The sequence below is a fragment of the Pseudophryne corroboree genome, chromosome 1 (genome assembly GCF_028390025.1).
Source record: "Pseudophryne corroboree isolate aPseCor3 chromosome 1, aPseCor3.hap2, whole genome shotgun sequence".
NCBI lineage: Eukaryota > Metazoa > Chordata > Amphibia > Anura > Myobatrachidae > Pseudophryne > Pseudophryne corroboree.
In genome coordinates, this window is record NC_086444.1 from 189,603,637 (window position 1) to 189,623,335 (window position 19,699).

The 19,699-nt window shown below is 47.2% G+C and overlaps 1 protein-coding gene across 5 annotated transcripts in view; it reads left to right on the forward strand.

Annotated features, from left to right (window-relative positions):
• The window catches only part of RASA1 (RAS p21 protein activator 1), a 421,336-nt gene that overhangs the window by 389,869 nt on the left and 11,768 nt on the right, over positions 1 to 19,699 (forward strand). For all 5 annotated transcript variants that reach the window (XR_010246601.1, XM_063963963.1, XM_063963965.1 and 2 more), the window contains exons 19-21: positions 3,439 to 3,554; positions 9,951 to 10,037; positions 17,523 to 17,590. Coding sequence is in view for 4 of the 5 variants with exons in the window: in XM_063963963.1 (XP_063820033.1) it covers positions 3,439 to 3,554; positions 9,951 to 10,037; positions 17,523 to 17,590 (271 nt within the window). In the remaining variant the exon portion in view is untranslated. The remainder of the gene's footprint in view (positions 1 to 3,438; positions 3,555 to 9,950; positions 10,038 to 17,522; positions 17,591 to 19,699) is intronic.

Genomic DNA, 19,699 nt, shown 5'->3' on the forward strand with positions numbered 1-19,699 from the left:
ATTACAGAACTCAAATCTGCTTTACGGGCTACCAGCCCATCTCGGTTCTCCGATTGTGGGAGCACGCCTTCAGACGTTCCATTTGGCGTGGTTCCACACATCCGCGGATGGGTGGATCCGCAATTTAGTGTTAAAAGGTTACAAAATAGAGTTCGACTGTCTTCCGCCTCTGCGGTTTTTCAAAACAGGATTGCCTCTGTCGGACGACAAGAGGGCGGTTCTGCAAATTGCCATTCAGTCCCTACTGGATTCAGCAGTTTTGATTCCGGTCCCTGTACATCAGCAGGGTCAGGGTTATTATTCCAGTCTGTCTGTGGTACAGAAGCCGGATGGCTCAGTCAGACCAATATTGAACTTAAAGGGTCTCAATCAGTACGTAACTTACTACAGATTCAAGATGGAGTCTCTGCGTTCGGTGATTGCGGGTTTAGAGCCAAAGGAATTTATGATTGCGCTAGATCTCAAGGATGCGTACTTACACATTCCAATTTGGCAGCCTCATCAGAAATTCTTACGGTTTGCAATACGCCAGAACCATTACCAGTTTCAGGCTCTACCGTTTGGCCTGTCGTCAGCGCCTCGGGTATTCACCAAAGTGATGTCTGTGATGATAGCTCATCTCAGATCCCTGGGAGTGACAATAGTTCCGTATTTAGACGATCTGCTCATCAAAGCTCCGTCTCAACAGATGCTTCTCCAACATGCGCTGCTAACGTACGATGTACTGGTTCACCACGGTTGGATTGTCAATTTCAAGAAATCACATCTAATTCCGTCTCAACGCCTTCAATTCCTAGGTATGATTCTCGATACGGTCAATCAAAGAATTTACCTACCACAACAGAAAGTACAAGTTCTACGCCATCTAGTACAGTTAGTGCTCAAGCCACGCACAGTGTCTGTACACTTGTGCATTCGCCTCTTAGGCACAATGGTGGCAGCTTTCGAAGCGCTTCAGTTCGGAAGATTTCACTCGCGTCCATTTCAACTGAATGTGCTCGCCCAGTGGTCGGGCTCGCATCTGCAGATTCACCACAGGGTGAGGTTGTCGCCAAGGGCAAGAGTGTCTCTGCTCTGGTGGCTCAAGGAACACAATTTAACCGCAGGAAGACGGTTCGGAGGCTGGAATTGGATAATTCTAACTACGGACGCCAGTCTCAGAGGTTGGGGAGCGGTAATTCAAAATTGTCAGCTCCAGGGTCTCTGGGCGGATCACGAAAGATTGCGGTCTATAAATGTCCTGGAACTCCGCGCAGTTTACAATGCGCTACGACAAGCAGTGCACATGCTTCGCTCTCAGCCTGTCCAAGTGCAGTCAGACAATGCGACGGCGGTCGCATACATCAACAAACAAGGAGGAACGAGAAGCCGCATGGCAATGCGGGAAGTAGCTCTAATCCTCAATTGGGCGGAATACCACCAGATGATATTGTCGGCCGTGTTCATTCCGGGATTGGACAACTGGGAAGCGGATTATCTCAGTCGTCGGGATTTTCATCCAGGCGAATGGGCATTAAATCCAGAATTGTTTCACATGTTGGTTCAGCGATGGGGTTATCCTCAGGTGGACCTGATGGCGTCTCGACACAATCACCAAACGTTCCAGTATGTGTCCAGAACAAGAGATCCAAAGGCAGTGGCGGTGGATGCTCTCACTGTCGCGTGGCCGTACAGTCTTGTGTATCTGTTTCCACCGTTTCCGTTGCTCCCTCTGGTGCTAAAACGGATCAAAAGAGAGTCTGTCACAGTCATACTAGTGGCGCCTCATTGGCCTTCGGAGAGCTTGGTTCTCGGATCTCCAAGGACTACTCGCAGACGATCCTTGGCCGCTCCCACTACGTCCAGACCTGTTACAACAGGGTACGTTCCTTTACCCCGATTTAGCGCTGCTGCGTTTGACGGGGTGGCTGTTGAGACCGCCCTCTTAAGAAGAGAGGGCATTCCAGAATCGGTTATACCAACCATGTTACGAGCTAGGAAGCCGGTTACGGCAGCTCATTATTACAGAATATGGCGTGCCTATATAGGTTGGTGTGAAGCTCGGAAGTTTCCGACATCATCTTTCAAGTTAACCCGCCTTTTGTTGTTTCTACAAACAGGGTTGGATGGAGGACTGCGTTTATCTACACTAAAGGTGCAGGTATCTGCTTTGTCAATTTACTTTCAAAGACGATTGGCTCTATTGCCATCTATACGCACTTTTCTCCAAGGTGTCCTCAGAGTACAGCCTCCATTCATTCCGCCTACAGCGCCATGGGACTTGAATCTGGTTTTAGATTTCTTACAGTCTTCATATTTTGAACCCTTACAGCAAGTGTATATAAAGTTTCTCACTTGGAAAACAATTTTTCTTCTAGCCTTAGCTTCGGCAAGGCGTGTTTCGGATTTGGGTGCCTTGTCATGCAAGTCACCGTATTTGGTGTTTCATGATGACAGAGCGGAACTTCGGACGAATCCCGCTTTCTTACCAAAGGTAGTGTCATCTTTTCACATCAATCAACCAATAGTAGTTCCTGTGTTGACAGCACATTCTGGAACTCTGGATGTGGTACGCGCATTACGCGTTTATGTATCCCGAACGTCTTCAGTTCGTAAGACGGATACGTTGTTTGTTCTCTATGATGCTGCCAAGATGGGTTGGCCAGCGTCTAAACAAACCTTATCCAGATGGATAAAACTGACCATACGTCAGGCTTACCTTCATGCTAGGTTACAGCCGCCTACATCAGTAACCGCTCATTCCACACGTTCTGTGGGAACTTCATGGGCAGCTGGTCGGGGAGCTTCTACGACGCAGCTTTGCCGTGCGGCTACATGGTCTTCAGTGCACACGTTTGTGCGCTTTTACAAGTTTGATACGTTTGCGGCATCAGCATCTAGCTTTGGCCGCCTAGTGTTACAGGTGCCAAACAGCTCTCCCGCCCACGGGGGAAGCTTTGGTACGTCCCAAGAGTACTCCAGTGACCCCTAGTGGATGAAAAAGAAAATAGGATTTTGGTACTTACCAGGTAAATCCTTTTCTTTGAATCCATAGGGGGCACTGGACGCCCACCCAGAGCAGTTTTACCTAGTTGTGGTGAGTTCTGAGGATCTTATGGTAACACACTCTCACCGACTGGTTCAAATTATCAAGTGCTGGTTAGGGTGTCAACTGTTTAGTTGTCAGTAACGTTATGTGTCAACTTCGTTATTGTCCGTTATGTTATATGTAATACTCCATTGTCAACCTCTCTATAGTTCCTGTTCGGCTCAGTAAAAAACACTGAGGTACTCGGGGATATGGAGGGGTGGAGTGTTCTACATTTAAATATTCAGTGCTGTTCCTACGGAAGCCGTCCATATCCCAAGCGTACTCCAGTGCCCCCTATGGATTCAAAGAAAAGGATTTACCTGGTAAGTACCAAAATCCTATTTTTATTCCTTTTTTGTTCTCTGTAGTTGAATCCCTCAAAGCTGGAAAAGAACGAAGACGTGAACACTAATTTAATACATCTTTTGGCTTTACTTTCCGAGTTGGTGGAGAAGATTTTCATGGCAGCAGAAATACTTCCTCCGTAAGTCAGAAGATTTTCGTCAATTTTTTATGTTTACATTTTTAGTGTGTACTTTTGGTTAGGGTATACACTTTTTTTCCTTGATAATTCATGCTGAAATATAATAAATAAGACTTGAACTGTATTCAGTAGGAAACAATAGACTATTCACATGTAATGTTTCTGGCAACCAGTCTGGAAGTCACTGGAATATCTTTGGGTTTTTCTGAGTTCTACAGCTCAGTGTGTTTTTATGGTCTCATATGTGCTTATTAAAGTTGAAACGAAGGTGCCCAGCAGAGTGCAATGTAGAAGTGAGTAGACTGCGCACAACCAAGTTTAGTTTGTAGATCTTACCTGCACCAGGAAGAGCGCCCTACACAGCCACTGGTGTTCTAGTCTCCTCAAATGAAATAAGAGAAATGGATTTAATAGGGAGTACCGAAAAATCTGCTCGCCAGTAAGCGAATTACTTTTTGGCATACAGAAAACAATGTTTCTCTGACGTCCTAGTGGATGCTGGGAACTCCGTAAGGACCATGGGGAATAGACGGGCTCCGCAGGAGACTGTGCACTCTAAAAGAAAGATTAGGTACTATCTGGTGTGCACTGGCTCCTCCCTCTATGCCCCTCCTCCAGACCTCAGTTAGATTTCTGTGCCCGGCCGAGCTGGATGCACACTAGGGGCTCTCCTGAGCTCCTAGAAAGAAAGTATATGTTAGGTTTTTTATTTTACAGTGAGACCTGCTGGCAACAGGCTCACTGCAACGAGGGACTAAGGGGAGAAGAAGCGAACCTACCTGCTTGCAGCTAGCTTGGGCTTCTTAGGCTACTGGACACCATTAGCTCCAGAGGGATCAACCGCAGGACCCGTCCTTGGTGTTCGTTCCCGGAGCCGCGCCGCCGTCCCCCTTACAGAGCCAGAAGCATGAAGATGGTCCGGAAAATCGGCGGCAGAAGACTTCAGTCTTCACCAAGGTAGCGCACAGCACTGCAGCTGTGCGCCATTGCTCCTCATACACACTTCACACTCTGGTCACTGAGGGTGCAGGGCGCTGGGGGGGGGGCGCCCTGAGCAGCAATAAAAACACCTTGGCTGGCAAAATAATCACAATATATAGCCCCAGAGGCTATATATGTGATAATTACCCCTGCCAGAATCCATAAAAAAGCGGGAGAAAAGTCCGCGAAAAAGGGGCGGAGCTATCTCCCTCGGCACACTGGCGCCATTTTCTCTTCACAGTGTAGCTGGAAGACAGCTCCCCAGGCTCTCCCCTGTAGTTTTCAGGCTCAAAGGGTTAAAAAGAGAGGGGGGGCACTAAATTTAGGCGCAATATTGTTTATACAAGCAGCTATTGGGGAAAATTCACTCAGTGATAGTGTTTATCCCTACATTATATAGCGCTCTGGTGTGTGCTGGCATACTCTCTCTCTGTCTCCCCAAAGGGCTGTGTGGGGTCCTGTCCTCAGTCAGAGCATTCCCTGTGTGTGTGCGGTGTGTCGGTACGGCTGTGTCGACATGTTTGATGAGGAGGCTTATGTGGAGGCGGAGCAGATGCCGATAAATGGGATGTCGCCCCCTGTGGGCCGACACCAGAGTGGATGGAAGGTATTAACCGACAGTGTCAACTCCTTACATAAAAGGCTGGATGACGTAACAGCTATGGGACAGCCGGCTTCTCAGCCCGCGCCTGCCCAGGCGTCTCAAAGGCCATCAGGGGCTCAAAAACGCCCGCTCCCTCAGATGGCAGACACAGATGTCGACACGGAGTCTGACTCCAGTGTCGACGAGGTTGAGACACATACACAATCCACTAGGAACATCCGTTACATGATCCCGGCAATAAAAAATGTGTTACACATTTCTGACATTAACCCAAGTACCACTAAAAAAAGGGTTTTATGTTTGGGGAGAAAAGGCAGGCAGTGTTTTGTTCCCCCATCAAATGAGTGAATGAAGTGTGAAAAAGCGTGGGTTCCCCCGATAAGAAACTGGTAATTTCTAAAAAGTTACTGATGGCGTACCTTTTCCCGCCAGAGGATAAGTTACGCTGGGAGATATCCCCTAGGGTGGATAAGGCGCTCACACGTTTGTCAAAAAAGGTGGCACTGCCGTCTTAGGATACGGCCACTTTGAAGGTACCTGCTGATAAAAAGCAGGAGGCTATCCTGAAGTCTGTATTTACACACTCAGGTACTAGACTGAGACCTGCAGATAGTGCTGCTGCAGCGTGGTCTGTAACCCTGTCAAACAGGGATACTATTTTGCGAACATAAGTCGTCGTCTTATATATGAGGGATGCACAGAGGGATATTTTGCCGGCTGGCATCCAGAATTAATGCAATGTCCATTCTGTCAGGAGGGTATTAGAGACCCGACACTGGACAGGTGATGCTGACTTTAAAAGGCACATAGAGCCTTATAAGGGTGAGGAATTGTTTGGGGATGGTCTCTGGGACCTCGTATCCACAGCAACAGCTGGGAAGAAATTTTTTTACCTCAGGTTTCCTCACAGCCTAAGAAAGCACTGTATTATCAGGTACAGTCCTTTCGGCTTCAGAAAAGCAAGCGGGTCAAAGGCGCTTCCTTTCTGCACAGAGACGAGGGAAGAGGGAAAAAGCTGCACCAGTCAGCCAGTTCCCAGAATCAAAATTCTTCCCCCGCTTCCTCTGAGTCCACCGCATGACGCGGGGGCTCCACAGGCGTAGCCAGGTACGGTGGGGGGCCGCCTCAAAAATTTCAGCGATCAGTGGGCTCGCTCACAGGTGGATCCCTGGATCCTTCAAGTAGTATCTCAGGGGTACAGGCTGGAATTCGAGGCGTCTCCCCCCCGCCGTTTCCTCAAATCTGCCTTGCCGACAACTCCCTCAGGCAGGGAGGCTGTGCTAGAGGCAATTCACAAGCTGTATTCCCAGCAGGTGATAGTCAAGGTGCCCCTACTTCAACAAGGACGGGGTTACTATTCCACACTGTTTGTGGTACCGAAACCGGACGGTTCGGTGAGACCCATTTTAAATTTGAAGTCCTTGAACACATACATAAAAAAAAATTCAAGTTCAAGATGGAATCGCTCAGGGCGGTTATTGCAAGCCTGGAGGAGGGGGATTACATGGTATCCCTGGACATCAAGGATGCTTACCTACATGTCCCCATTTACCATCCTCACCAGGAGTACCTCAGATTTGTGGTACAGGATTGCCATTACCAATTCCAAACACTGCCGTTTGGACTGTCCACGGCACCGAGGGTCTTTACCAAGGTAATGGCAGAAATGATGATACTCCTTCGAAAAAAAGGGAGTTTTTAATTATCCCGTACTTGGACGATCTCCTTATAAAGGCGAGGTCCATGGAGCAGTTGTTGGTCGGAGTAGCACTATCTCGGGAAGTGCTACAACAGCACGGATGGATTCTATACATTCCAAAGTCACAGCTGGTTCCTACCACACGCCTGCTGTTCCTGGGGATGGTTCTGGACACAGAACAGAAAAAAGTGTTTCTCCCGCAGGAGAAAGCCAAGGAGCTGTCATCTCTAGTCAGAGACCTCCTGAAACCAAAACAGGTATCGGTGCATCACTGCACACGAGTCCTGGGAAAAATGGTAGCTTCTTACGAAGCAAAATTCCATTCGGCAGGTTCCATGCAAGAACCTTTCAGTGGGACCTCTTGGACAAGTGGTCGGAATCGCATCTTCAGATGCATCGGCTGATAACCCTGTCTCCAAGGACCAGGGTATCTCTACTGTGGTGGCTGCAGAGTGCTCATCTTCAAGAGGGCCGCAGATTCGGCATACAGGACTGGGTCCTGGTAACCACGGATGCCAGCCTTCGAGGCTGGGGGGCAGTCACACAGGGAAGAAATTTCCAAGGACTTTGGTCAAGTCAGGAGTCGTCCCTACACATAAATATTCTGGAACTGAGGGCCATTTACAATGCCCTAAGTCTGGCAAGGCCTCTGCTTCAAAACCAGCCGGTACTGATCCAATCAGACAACATCACGGCAGTCGCCCATGTAAACCGACAGGGCGGCACAAGAAGCAGGATGGCGATGGCAGAAGCCACAAGGATTCTCCGATGGGCGGAAAATCACGTCTTAGCACTGTCAGCAGTGTTCATTCCGGGAGTGGACAACTGGGAAGCAGACTTCCTCAGCAGACACGACCGACACCCGGGAGAGTGGGGACTTCATCCAGAAGTCTTCCAACTGTTGGTAAACCGTTGGGAGAGGCCACAGGTGGACATGATGGCGTCCCGCCTAAACAAAAAACTAGATATTGCGCCAGGTCAAGGGACCCTCAGGCAATAGCTGTGGACGCTCTAGTGACACCGTGGGTGTACCAGTCGGTTTATGTATTCCCTCCTCTGCCTCTCATACCAAAGGTACCGAGAATAATAAGAAAACGAGGAGTAAGAACGATACTCGTGGTTCCGGATGGGCCAAGAAGAGCTTGGTACCCAGAACTTTAAGAAATAATATCAGAGGACCCATGGCCTCTACCGCTCAGACAGGATCTGCTACAGCAGGGGCCCTGTCTGTTCCAAGACTTACCGCGGCTGCGTTGGACGGCATGGCGGTTGAATTCCGGATCCTAAAGCAAAAGGGCATTCCGGAGGAAGTCATTCCTACGCTGATAAAAGCCAGGAAAGAAGTAACCGCAAACCATTATCACCGTATTTGGCGAAAATATGTTGCGTGGTGTGAGGCCAGGAAGGCCCCAACAGAGGAATTTCAGCTGGGTCGTTTTCTGCACTTCCTACAGTCAGGAGTGACTATGGGCCTAAATTTGGGTTCCATTAAGGTCCAGATTTCGGCTCTGTCGATTTTCTTCCAGAAAGAACTGGCTTCACTGCCTGGAGTTCAGACATTTGTTAAGGGAGTGCTACATATTCAGCCCCTTTTTTGTGCTTCTGTGGCACCTTGGGATCTCAACGTGGTGTTGAGTTTCTTAAAATCACATTGGTTTGAGCCACTTAAAACTGTGGATTTGAAATATCTCACGTGGAAAGTGGTCATGTTATTGGCCTTGGCTTCGGCCAGGCGTGTGTCAGAATTGGCGGCTTTGTCATGTAAAAGCCCTTATCTGATTTTCCATATGGATAGGGCAGAATTGAGGACTCGTCCCCAGTTTCTCCCTAAGGTGGTATCGGCTTTTCACTTGAACCAACCTATTGTAGTGCCTGCGGCTACTAGGGACTTGGAAGATTCCAAGTTACTGGACGTAGTCAGGGCCTTAAAAATGTATATTTCCAGGACGGCTGGAGTCAGGAAAACTGACTCGTTTTTTATCCTGTAGGCACCCAACAAAATAGGTGCTCCTGCTTCTAAGCAGACTATTGCTCACTGAATTTGTAGCACAATTCAGCTGGAGCATTCTGCGGCTGGATTGCCGCATCCTAAATCAGTAACAGCCCATTCCACGAGGAAAGTGGGCTCATCTTGGGCGGCTGCCCAAGGGGTCTCTGCTTTACAACTTTGCCGAGCTGCAACTTGGTCAGGGGCAAACACGTTTGCTAAATTCTACAAATTTGATACCCTGGCTGAGGAGGACCTTGAGTTCTCTCATTCGGTGCTGCAGAGTCATCCGCACTCTCCCGCCCGTTTGGGAGCTTTGGTATAATCCCCATGGTCCTTACGGAGTTCCCAGCATCCACTAGGACGTCAGAGAAAATAAGATTTTACTCACCGGTAAATCTTTTTCTCGTAGTCCGTAGTGGATGCTGGGCGCCCATCCCAAGTGCGGATTGTCTGCAATACTTGTATATAGTTATTGCCTAACTAAAGGGTTATTGTTGAGCCATCTGTTGAGAGGCTCAGTTATATTTCATACTGTTAACTGGGTATAGTATCACGAGTTATACAGTGTGATTGGTGTGGCTGGTATGAGTCTTACCCGGGATTCAAAATCCTTCCTTATTGTGTCAGCTCTTCCGGGCACAGTATCCTAACTGAGGTCTGGAGGAGGGGCATAGAGGGAGGAGCCAGTGCACACCAGATAGTACCTAATCTTTCTTTTAGAGTGCCCAGTCTCCTGCGGAGCCCGTCTATTCCCCATGGTCCTTACGGAGTTCCCAGCATCCACTACGGACTACGAGAAAAAGATTTACCGGTGAGTAAAATCTTATTTTTATTAAGATATATATAATATAGTTAGGTAGATGGTGGTTATTCCTTAGAATAAATTTAAAGAACTTGTCTATGAGCGAGGTATTATCCCAGATAATGAAGCCCTATGTTACGTAAGTAGTGTAATGCAATGATTTTGTATTTGGATACACTGTAACTTCTGTTCATCCTATGTAGCGTAGCACTAATGATAGCTCCATAATTGGGTATTGGATCACCCCTGAAAATCTTGGTGAAATTTATATTAACTAATGACTCAATTTAAAGCTGTGTACTATTTTTTTTTTTTATTAGGACTTTAAGATATATTTATGGGTGCTTACAGAGATCTGTACAACAAAAGTGGCCTTCTAACACAACCATGAGGACAAGGGTTGTTAGGTAAGTGGCTACAGAGCATGCATACAAATTTCAAGAGTGTACTGCAAAAGCATATGGATAGATAGATATAGATATATAGATAGATATATATAGATATAGATACATTGATGGATTTTATTCTGCACCGATGGCCTAGTGAGGACACTGATTCATCCTGTTATGTAACTCAGAAGTGGAGAGACAATCTATTATGAAATAGAGCTGTGTATGAATTCATAATAAAGAGTACCTCTGTAACCTAAGTATCTAAGTGGCAATATGTTTCTTGGACTCAACTGAGTCCAGGATGCCCCATCAGAAGCCCCTCTAGTACCGGTATATTGCTGATGCCGGCTGGAAGAAAGTTCATCAGTTTTGCTCATTGATCACTTCATCTGTGAATGTACAGTAATGAATGAATAAATTAAAATCCATGCATACTGGCATATCACACACATTCCATTTCTATATTATGTTCTCTGCACTGGCCAATGTATAAATTAACTTAAGGTGTCTGAGTGTTATCTTTGCTCATTTATGCACTGAAAATCCCATTTAGCACATGCAGGGTGTCAGTGATAGAGGGGGGTTTGGACTCAACCCATAAAGTAATTAACATGATTACTTTATGGGAAAATATCAGCATACCAGCAGTGTTTCTGATGTGGCAATGTGTCCAGCCTTCCACCAATATTTTATTTTGGATGTCAGTACCCTGCCATCTCTACAATCTAAAACATCCAACAGATCAAACAGTTTCAAATTGTCGTTCTTTCAGTACTGCGTTGTAATCCCAGTTCCAAAATCACAGCGCGTATTTGGTGGTTATTCCAATTTGTTTCCTGGAAGCATGGGACATTTCAGCCAGTCCTAAATTGTCTTTAAAAAGTTCTAGTCTTCGAATTGAATTGTATCCTTTTCACTTGGTAATCCAGGCATTGAACACAATAATTTAATTTCATCATATGGAAGTTCTACCACCTCTATAAAAAAAACAAAAGTAGGTTTTTATGCCGCTTGAGCTGGAGCATTCAGGGTTGCATTTTGTCAGCAAAGACATGGGTTTTTGAAACACATTCTATATTGAATTTTAGGTATTGGTGACGACTGTGTGATTAATTATGTCCTGGTATATAAAAACATGGAGTTGAAAGAGAACATACGTTCTTTGTGACATAACTCTCTATACAATTCTGTTCTTTGTCGAGTATCTTCAAATAGTCATGCTAGATGTATAAATAACCAGTAAGGGGAGTAGCCTGTTATAGAATCAGAATGTTTGTCCTGCCACCATACAGCATAGACTGATGACCAGTCCACACTGACACCTAGGGATTAGGAATAACTGATCTACTTGTTTTAGTCCTGAAATGACTTCTCCCTGCTTAATCGGCTAGACGGCAAAGAGAAAGCATCCCTTAATTACTTTGCTATTGAAAGTTCCTGAGCAAACTGCATGACTGATCCGAGAAAAATCTGTCCGAGGTTTAAAAACGTGGTCCTCTAAGACACTCCAACGATCCAGGTTTTAAATGTATCCATGCTTGGCCACTGGTGACTTAATTAGCACCTCAGTCAATTTGATTTAACCATCTCTGCTGAGCCATGGATATACCTAAAACCTGGACCGTTGGGGTGCCTTGAGTACCGCTTTTGAGACCCTCTGCTGTATGTAGTAAAGTAGGTCATCTCTTTTAAATAATGTATTAGTGAACTGTAAACATGATCAATATGTAAATTTAACCAGCATTTGTTCCAGTATTTAATTTACTGTAAACATGAATTTGTGTTTTAGTTGAAGGCGTTGTCCTCCCATTTTATAATATGTAACTCTTATTTCCTGTTACACTGTCGCTTGACAGCCAGACAGTGAGGCAGCTGCAGGTTTTCACCTTCTTTACTATGTATCGGATCAGACTGCCATATACAAAGTATTACCGGCTCCATTGTGACCATTAAGGGATAGTGTAACTGGAATGCTTAGAAAGTATAGGAAGAGTTAAGGATTGGATGATGTGAAGTAATTTGCCCATTCCTTTTTTTTCTTTTCTCTGACGTCCTAGTGGATGCTGGGAACTCCGTAAGGACCATGGGAAATAGCGGCTCCGCAGGAGACTGGGCACAAAAGTAAAGCTTTAGGACTACCTGGTGTGCACTGGCTCCTCCCCCTATGACCCTCCTCCAAGCCTCAGTTAGATTTTTGTGCCCGGCCGAGAAGGGTGCACACTAGGGGCTCTCCTGAGCTTCTTAGTGAAAGTTTAGTTTTAGGTTTTTTATTTTCAGTGAGACCTGCTGGCAACAGGCTCACTGCATCGAGGGACTAAGGGGAGAAGAAGCGAACCTATCTAAGTGGTGGTAGCTTGGGCTTCTTAGGCTACTGGACACCATTAGCTCCAGAGGGACCGAACACAGGCCCAGCCTCGGAGCTCGGTCCCAGAGCCACGCCGCCGGCCCCCTTACAGAGCCAGAAGCAAGAAGAGGTCCGGAAAAATCGGCGGCAGTAGACATCAGTCTTCAACAAGGTAGCGCACAGCACTGCAGCTGTGCGCCATTGTTACTCAGGCACACTTCACACTTCGGTCACTGAGGGTGCAGGGTGCTAGGGGGGGGGGGGGGCGCCCTGAGCAGCAATGTAAACACCTTGGCTGGCATAAATACACCACATATAACCCCAAGGGCTATATGGATGTATTTTAACCCCTGCCAGAACTCACCAAAAAGCGGGAGAAAAGGCCGCCGAGAAGGGGGCGGAGCCTATCTCCTCAGCACACGGGCGCCATTTTCCATCACAGCTCCGCTGGAAGGACGTCTCCCTGACTCTCCCCTGCAGTCCTGCACTACAGAAAAGGGTAAAAAAGAGAGGGGGGCACTAATTTGGCGCAGTTTTGATACTAACAGCAGCTATAAAGGGAAAAGCACATTTTATAGTGGTATTCCTGTCTATATATAGCGCTCTGGTGTGTGCTGGCATACTCTCCCTCTGTCTCCCCAAAGGGCTAGTGGGGTCCTGTCCTCTATCAGAGCATTCCCTGTGTGTGTGCGGTGTGTCGGTACGATTGTGTCGACATGTTTGAGGAGGAAAATGAGATGGAGGCGGAGCAATTGCCTATTATAGAGTTGTCACCCCCTAGGGAGTCGACACCTGAGTGGATGAGCTTATGGACAGACAGTTGACGACATGAGACAGCCGGCTACTCAGCTTGTGCCTGTCCAGGGGTCTCAAACGCCATCAGGGGCTTTAAAACGCCCGTTACCTCAAATGGCAGACACAGACACGGATACTGACTCCAGTGTCGATGATGAGGAGACAAACGTGACTTCCACTAGGGCCACACGTTACATGATTGAAGCAATAAAAAATTTATTGCATATCTCTGATAATACAAGTACCACTAAAAAGGGTATTATGTTTGGTGAGAAAAAACTGCCTGTAGTTTTTCCTGTATCCGAGGAATTAAATGAAGTGTGTGATGAGGCGTGGGTTTCCCCCGATAAAAAACTGATAATTCCTAAAAGGTTATTGGCATCGTACCCTTTCCCGCCAGAGGATAGGGCACGTTGGGAAACACCCCCTAGGGTGGATAAAGCGCTCACACGCTTGTCTAAACAGGTAGCACTACCCTCTCCTGATACGGCCGCCCTAAAGGAACCTGCCGATAGAAAGCTGGAGAATATCCTAAAATGTATATACACTCACACGGGTGTTATACTGCGACCGGCAATCGCCTCGGCCTGGATGTGCAGTGCGGGCCTGGCGTGGTCGGATTCCCTGACTGAAAATATTGATACCCTAGATAGGGACAGTATATTACTGACTATAGAGCATTTGAGGGATGCATTTCTATATATGCGTGATGCACAGAGGGATATTTGCCGACTGGCATCAAGAGTTAGCGCGCTGTCCATTTCTGCAAGAAGAGGTTTATGGACGCGGCAGTGGTCAGGTGATGCGGATTCTAAAAGGCACATGGAAGTATTGCCTTATAAGGGGGAGGAGTTATTTGGGGTAGGTCTATCAGACCTGGTAGCCACGGCAACTGCTGGAAAATCCACATTTTTACCCCAGGTAGCTTCTCAACCTAAGAAGACGCCGTATTATCAGGTGCAGTCCTTTCGGCCCCATAAGGGCAAGCGGGCAAAAGGCGCCTCATTTCTGCCCCGTGGCAGAGGGAGAGGAAAAAGGCTGCAACAAACAGCCAGTTCCCAGGAACATAAGCCCTCTCCCGCCTCCGCAAAGTCCTCAGCATGACGCTGGGGCTTTACAAGCGGACTCAGGCACGGTGGGGGCCCGTCTCAAGAAGTTCAGTGCGCAGTGGGCCCACTCGCAAGTGGACCCCTGGATCCTTCAGGTGGTATCTCAGGGGTACAAATTGGAATTCGAGACGTCTCCCCCTCGCCGTTTTCTAAAGTCTGCTTTACCGACGTCTCCCTCAGACAGGGAGGCAGTATTGGAAGCCATTCACAAGCTATATTCCCAGCAGGTGATAATCAAGGTACCCCTCCTACAACAGGGAAAGGGGTACTATTCCACACTATTTGTGGTACCGAAGCCGGACGGCTCGGTGAGACCAATTTTAAACCTAAAATCCTTGAACACTTACATACAAAGGTTCAAATTCAAGATGGAGTCACTCAGAGCAGTGATTGCAAACCTGGAAGAAGGGGACTATATGGTGTCTCTGGACATCAAAGATGCTTACCTACATGTCCCAATTTACCCTTCTCACCAAGGGTACCTCAGGTTTGTGGTACAGAACTGTCACTATCAGTTTCAGACGCTGCCGTTTGGATTGTCCACGGCACCCCGGGTCTTTACCAAGGTAATGGCCGAAATGATGATACTCATTCGAAGGAAGGGAGTTTTAGTTATCCCTTACTTGGACGATCTCCTGATAAGGGCAAGATCCAGGGAACAGTTGGAAGTCGGAGCAGCACTATCTCAGATAGTGCTGCGCCAGCACGGTTGGATTCTCAATATTCCAAAATCGCAGCTGATCCCGACGACACGACTTCTATTCCTAGGGATGATCCTGGACACAGTCCAGAAAAAGGTGTTTCTCCCGGAGGAGAAAGCCAGGGAGTTATCCGAACTAGTCAGAAATCTCCTAAAACCAGGCCAAGTCTCAGTGCATCAATGCACAAGGGTCCTGGGAAAGATGGTGGCTTCTTACGAAGCAATCCCATTCGGCAGATTCCACGCAAGAACCTTCCAGTGGGATCTGCTAGACAAATGGTCCCGGTCGCATCTTCAGATGCATCAGCGGATAATCTTGTCACCAAGGACAAGGGTGTCTCTCCTGTGGTGGTTGCAGAGTGCTCATCTTCTAGAGGGCCGCAGATTCGGCATTCAGGACTGGGTCCTGGTGACCACGGATGCCAGCCTGAGAGGCTGGGGAGCAGTCACACAGGGAAGAAATTTCCAGGGCTTGTGGTCAAGCCTGGAGACATCACTTCACATAAATATCCTGGAGCTAAGGGCCATCTACAATGCTCTAAGCCTAGCAAGACCTCTGCTTCAAGGTCAGCCGGTGCTGATCCAATCAGACAACATCACGGCGGTCGCCCACGTAAACAGACAGGGCGGCACAAGAAGCAGGAGGGCAATGGCAGAAGTTGCAAGGATTCTTCGCTGGGCGGAAAATCATGTGATAGCACTGTCAGCAGTGTTCATTCCGGGAGTGGACAACTGGGAAGCAGACTTCCTCAGCAGACACGACCTCCACCCGGGAGTGTGGGGACTTCACCCAGAAGTCTTCCACATGATTGTGAACCGTTGGGAAAAACCAAAGGTGGACATGATGGCGTCCCGCCTCAACAAAAAACTAGACAGGTATTGCGCCAGGTCAAGGGACCCTCAGGCAATAGCTGTGGACGCTCTGGTAACACCGTGGGTGTACCAGTCAGTGTATGTGTTCCCTCCTCTGCCTCTCATACCCAAGGTACTGAGAATCATAAGAAGGAGAGGAGTAAGGACTATACTCGTGGCTCCGGATTGGCCAAGAAGGACTTGGTACCCGGAACTTCAAGAGATGCTCACAGAGGACCCGTGGCCTCTACCTCTAAGAAAGGACCTGCTCCAGCAGGGACCCTGTCTGTTCCAAGACTTACCGCGGCTGCGTTTGACGGCATGGCGGTTGAACGCCGGATCCTGAAGGAAAAAGGCATTCCGGATGAAGTCATCCCTACCCTGATCAAAGCCAGGAAGGATGTAACCGTACAGCATTATCACCGCTTTTGGCGTAAATATGTTGCGTGGTGCGAGGCCAGGAAGGCCCCTACAGAGGAATTTCAACTGGGTCGTTTCCTGCATTTCCTGCAAACAGGACTGTCTATGGGCCTAAAATTAGGGTCCATTAAGGTTCAAATTTCGGCCCTGTCGATTTTCTTCCAGAAAGAACTGGCTTCAGCCAGGCGTGTCTCAGAATTGGCGGCTTTATCCTATAAAAGCCCTTACCTAATTTTCCATACGGACAGGGCAGAATTGAGGACTCGTCCTCAATTTCTCCTTAAGGTGGTTTCAGCGTTTCACTTGAATCAGCCTATTGTGGTACCTGCGGCTACTAGGGACTTGGAGGACTCCAAGTTGCTGGACGTAGTCAGGGCCCTGAAAATATGTTTCCAGGACGGCTGGAGTCAGAAAATCTGACTCGCTGTTTATCCTGTATGCACCCAACAAGCTGGGTGCTCCTGCTTCTAAGCAGACTATTGCTCGTTGGATTTGTAGTACAATTCAGCTTGCACATTCTGTGGCAGGCCTGCCACAGCCAAAATCTGTAATAGCCCATTCCACAAGGAAGGTGGGCTCATCTTGGGCGGCTGCCCGAGGGGTCTCGGCTTTACAACTTTGCCGAGCAGCTACTTGGTCAGGGGCAAACACGTTTGCTAAATTCTACAAATTTGATACCCTGGCTGAGGAGGACCTGGAGTTCTCTCATTCGGTGCTGCAGAGTCATTCGCACTCTCCCGCCCGTTTGGGAGCTTTGGTATAATCCCCATGGTCCTTACGGAGTTCCCAGCATCCACTAGGACGTCAGAGAAAATAAGAATTTACTTACCGATAATTCTATTTCTCGTAGTCCGTAGTGGATGCTGGGCGCCCATCCCAAGTGCGGATTGTCTGCAATACTTGTACATAGTTATTGTTACAAAAATCGGGTTATTATTGTTGTGAGCCATCTTTTCAGAGGCTCCTCTGTTATCATGCTGTTAACTGGGTTCAGATCACAGGTTGTACGGTGTGATTGGTGTGGCTGGTATGAGTCTTACCCGGGATTCAAAATCCTTACTTATTGTGTACGCTCGTCCGGGCACAGTATCCTAACTGAGGCTTGGAGGAGGGTCATAGGGGGAGGAGCCAGTGCACACCAGGTAGTCCTAAAGCTTTACTTTTGTGCCCAGTCTCCTGCAGAGCCGCTATTCCCCATGGTCCTTACGGAGTTCCCAGCATCCACTACGGACTACGAGAAATAGAATTATCGGTAAGTAAATTCTTATTTTTTCTTTCAGTGGCTTTGTTTTTCTACGATTAATCTGTCCTGCTATCCTTAATCCAAGGATGTTTAATATAATCTCAGGTAAATAAACTTTTAATAAATATAAGCACTTCTCAAAAAAACTTTTCTTTTTATTGTAACCTGTTATGTATGAAATGTAACATCAAAAATAAGCTTCTTCTAGGACATGGTTGCTCCTGGGCATCATTACGGACTGAAAGGGTATCACCCCTTTCTAGTGATTTACAGCTTGACTTGCTATAAAGCAATCATTTCCTAAACACTCTCTCTAAATTGCCAGACATCACAAGTTTCAGTATTAAGTGTAGAACAGGGCGAATCTCTAAAATCTCAATTCACTAAATATATAGAAATCGCTAGAAATTAATGACGAAATCTGGGGATCATTGTGGCCTGTTTTCTGACAGCCGGTAGTCTTCCATAGCTGACCGCTCTTTCAAAACTTAGTTGGGACAATGAATTCTTTAGTAGATTTCTAGTGTTATTAATGCATCCTATATAATAAAAGGCTAACGCTGCTCCTCACCTCTACGAGGGGATTCAGGTGTTTTGCACTCCGGCGGCCACTACATGGCGTTAGACGGAGAATTTAAAATATTCCTCCATTTGGACTTAGACTGCCGCCGCTGACAATGCTGGTATGATGTTCCACCATTTTGACAGGCTGGTAACTTAACATAATACAGCATACATGTTTACAGAGAACAGTCTTAAGATGCCAGTTTCAGTAAAGATGAACCTTTTATTCCGGCAGTATGGATAAAACTACAGTCTCTGATAAGAGAAATTGTATGTTCACATATGAAATTGTTTTGTAGAACAATAGAACTTTCTTCAGGGTCCACAGATGATCAACATGATTGACATGGGGTGTAGGTGATTGGATAAGGATTAGGCACCAAGCGGTTAAGCTTTTGAGCTCCCAGAATGCTCCGGTCCAACCTTCCCTATAACTTCACCTCCTGGCCAAGGTAAGTCAGTTTTCTGTTTGGTGGAGCAGGACCACATGTAAAACGGTGGGGCTGTTTCACAGTCCCAAGCTTTTTTAAACTTTCCTATTTTATATAGCCTTTTTTAGAACATGCTGTGCCATGCGTCTTTGATGTATTTCGGCAACCGCTCCAACAACTACCCGCCAGTGCCGCACCATTAACTACACTGGTGATTCCGGTGGGTGTTAGCTAGCGGGACCACGGTGACGATCCTAGGCTTTGGCTGGAACATGGGAAGAAAGGTCAGGCCTCTTTCCCGCTCGCGGGAATTCACGTTTGTCTACGCAGCCTGCCTGTCTCTGGTTGGAGGCAAACGGACAGCACTGCCTCCTGCAGCACATTCGCCTTTGGTTCCTTCTCTAGACCACCAAGGATCACAGGCTCCGGAGATAAATTTGGAGGCTGCAGAAACCTATGGTGGACGTCAGCAGTGGGGAATAAGGCTCTTCTCACCCCCCCCCCCCCCCCCGGCTCAGGCAGCGAGTTAACTACGGTTTTCCCACCCTGAATTGATTGGCCCGCTTCCATATAAATGTCGCTGAGCAACATACATGTGTATGCTACAGTATTCGCTGTGTGGCAACATATGCTGGACGCGTCTGTTGCAGATGGTCGCTGGGCGACAATATACCCTGTGTGAAATTTGTTACAGCATGTCTTCAGGAACGCTGGGTTTAGCCTCCCTGTATACCTCTCCCAAGGGCCAGGTTATACGGCACTGACCCCTACCTACCCCTGTTGTACTGAGTAGTTGATTAAATGCCTATTGCAATTGTAACTTATGCTAGTTCTGCTGTCTGACTTTAATACTATTTCTGTCAGATCTTTTCTGTCCCTTTTCACCTTTCAAACCTTAAAGGCTGGTCCGAAAATAGTTTTTTCTAATGTACTTAACTTTTTACTTGTTTTAAGTGAAGTCGGTCATATTGGCGCTTAATTTACACTGATTGTGTGCTTATATTTTAACAATGTCCATGGGAGGCAAGGGTAACAAGGCAGCTACTGCACCTGTGTTAATGTCCTGCAAATCCCATGCTGCAGGATTAACCTCTTAGGACCTGGTGCAGAACGAGTTGTTTTCAAATTATGTTCCTAAACTAAATCTAGCTGACTAACTTGCTTCTAGCCTAGAACCAGCACAAGTACAAGAACCACCTTGGGTGGCTTCTTTTACTCA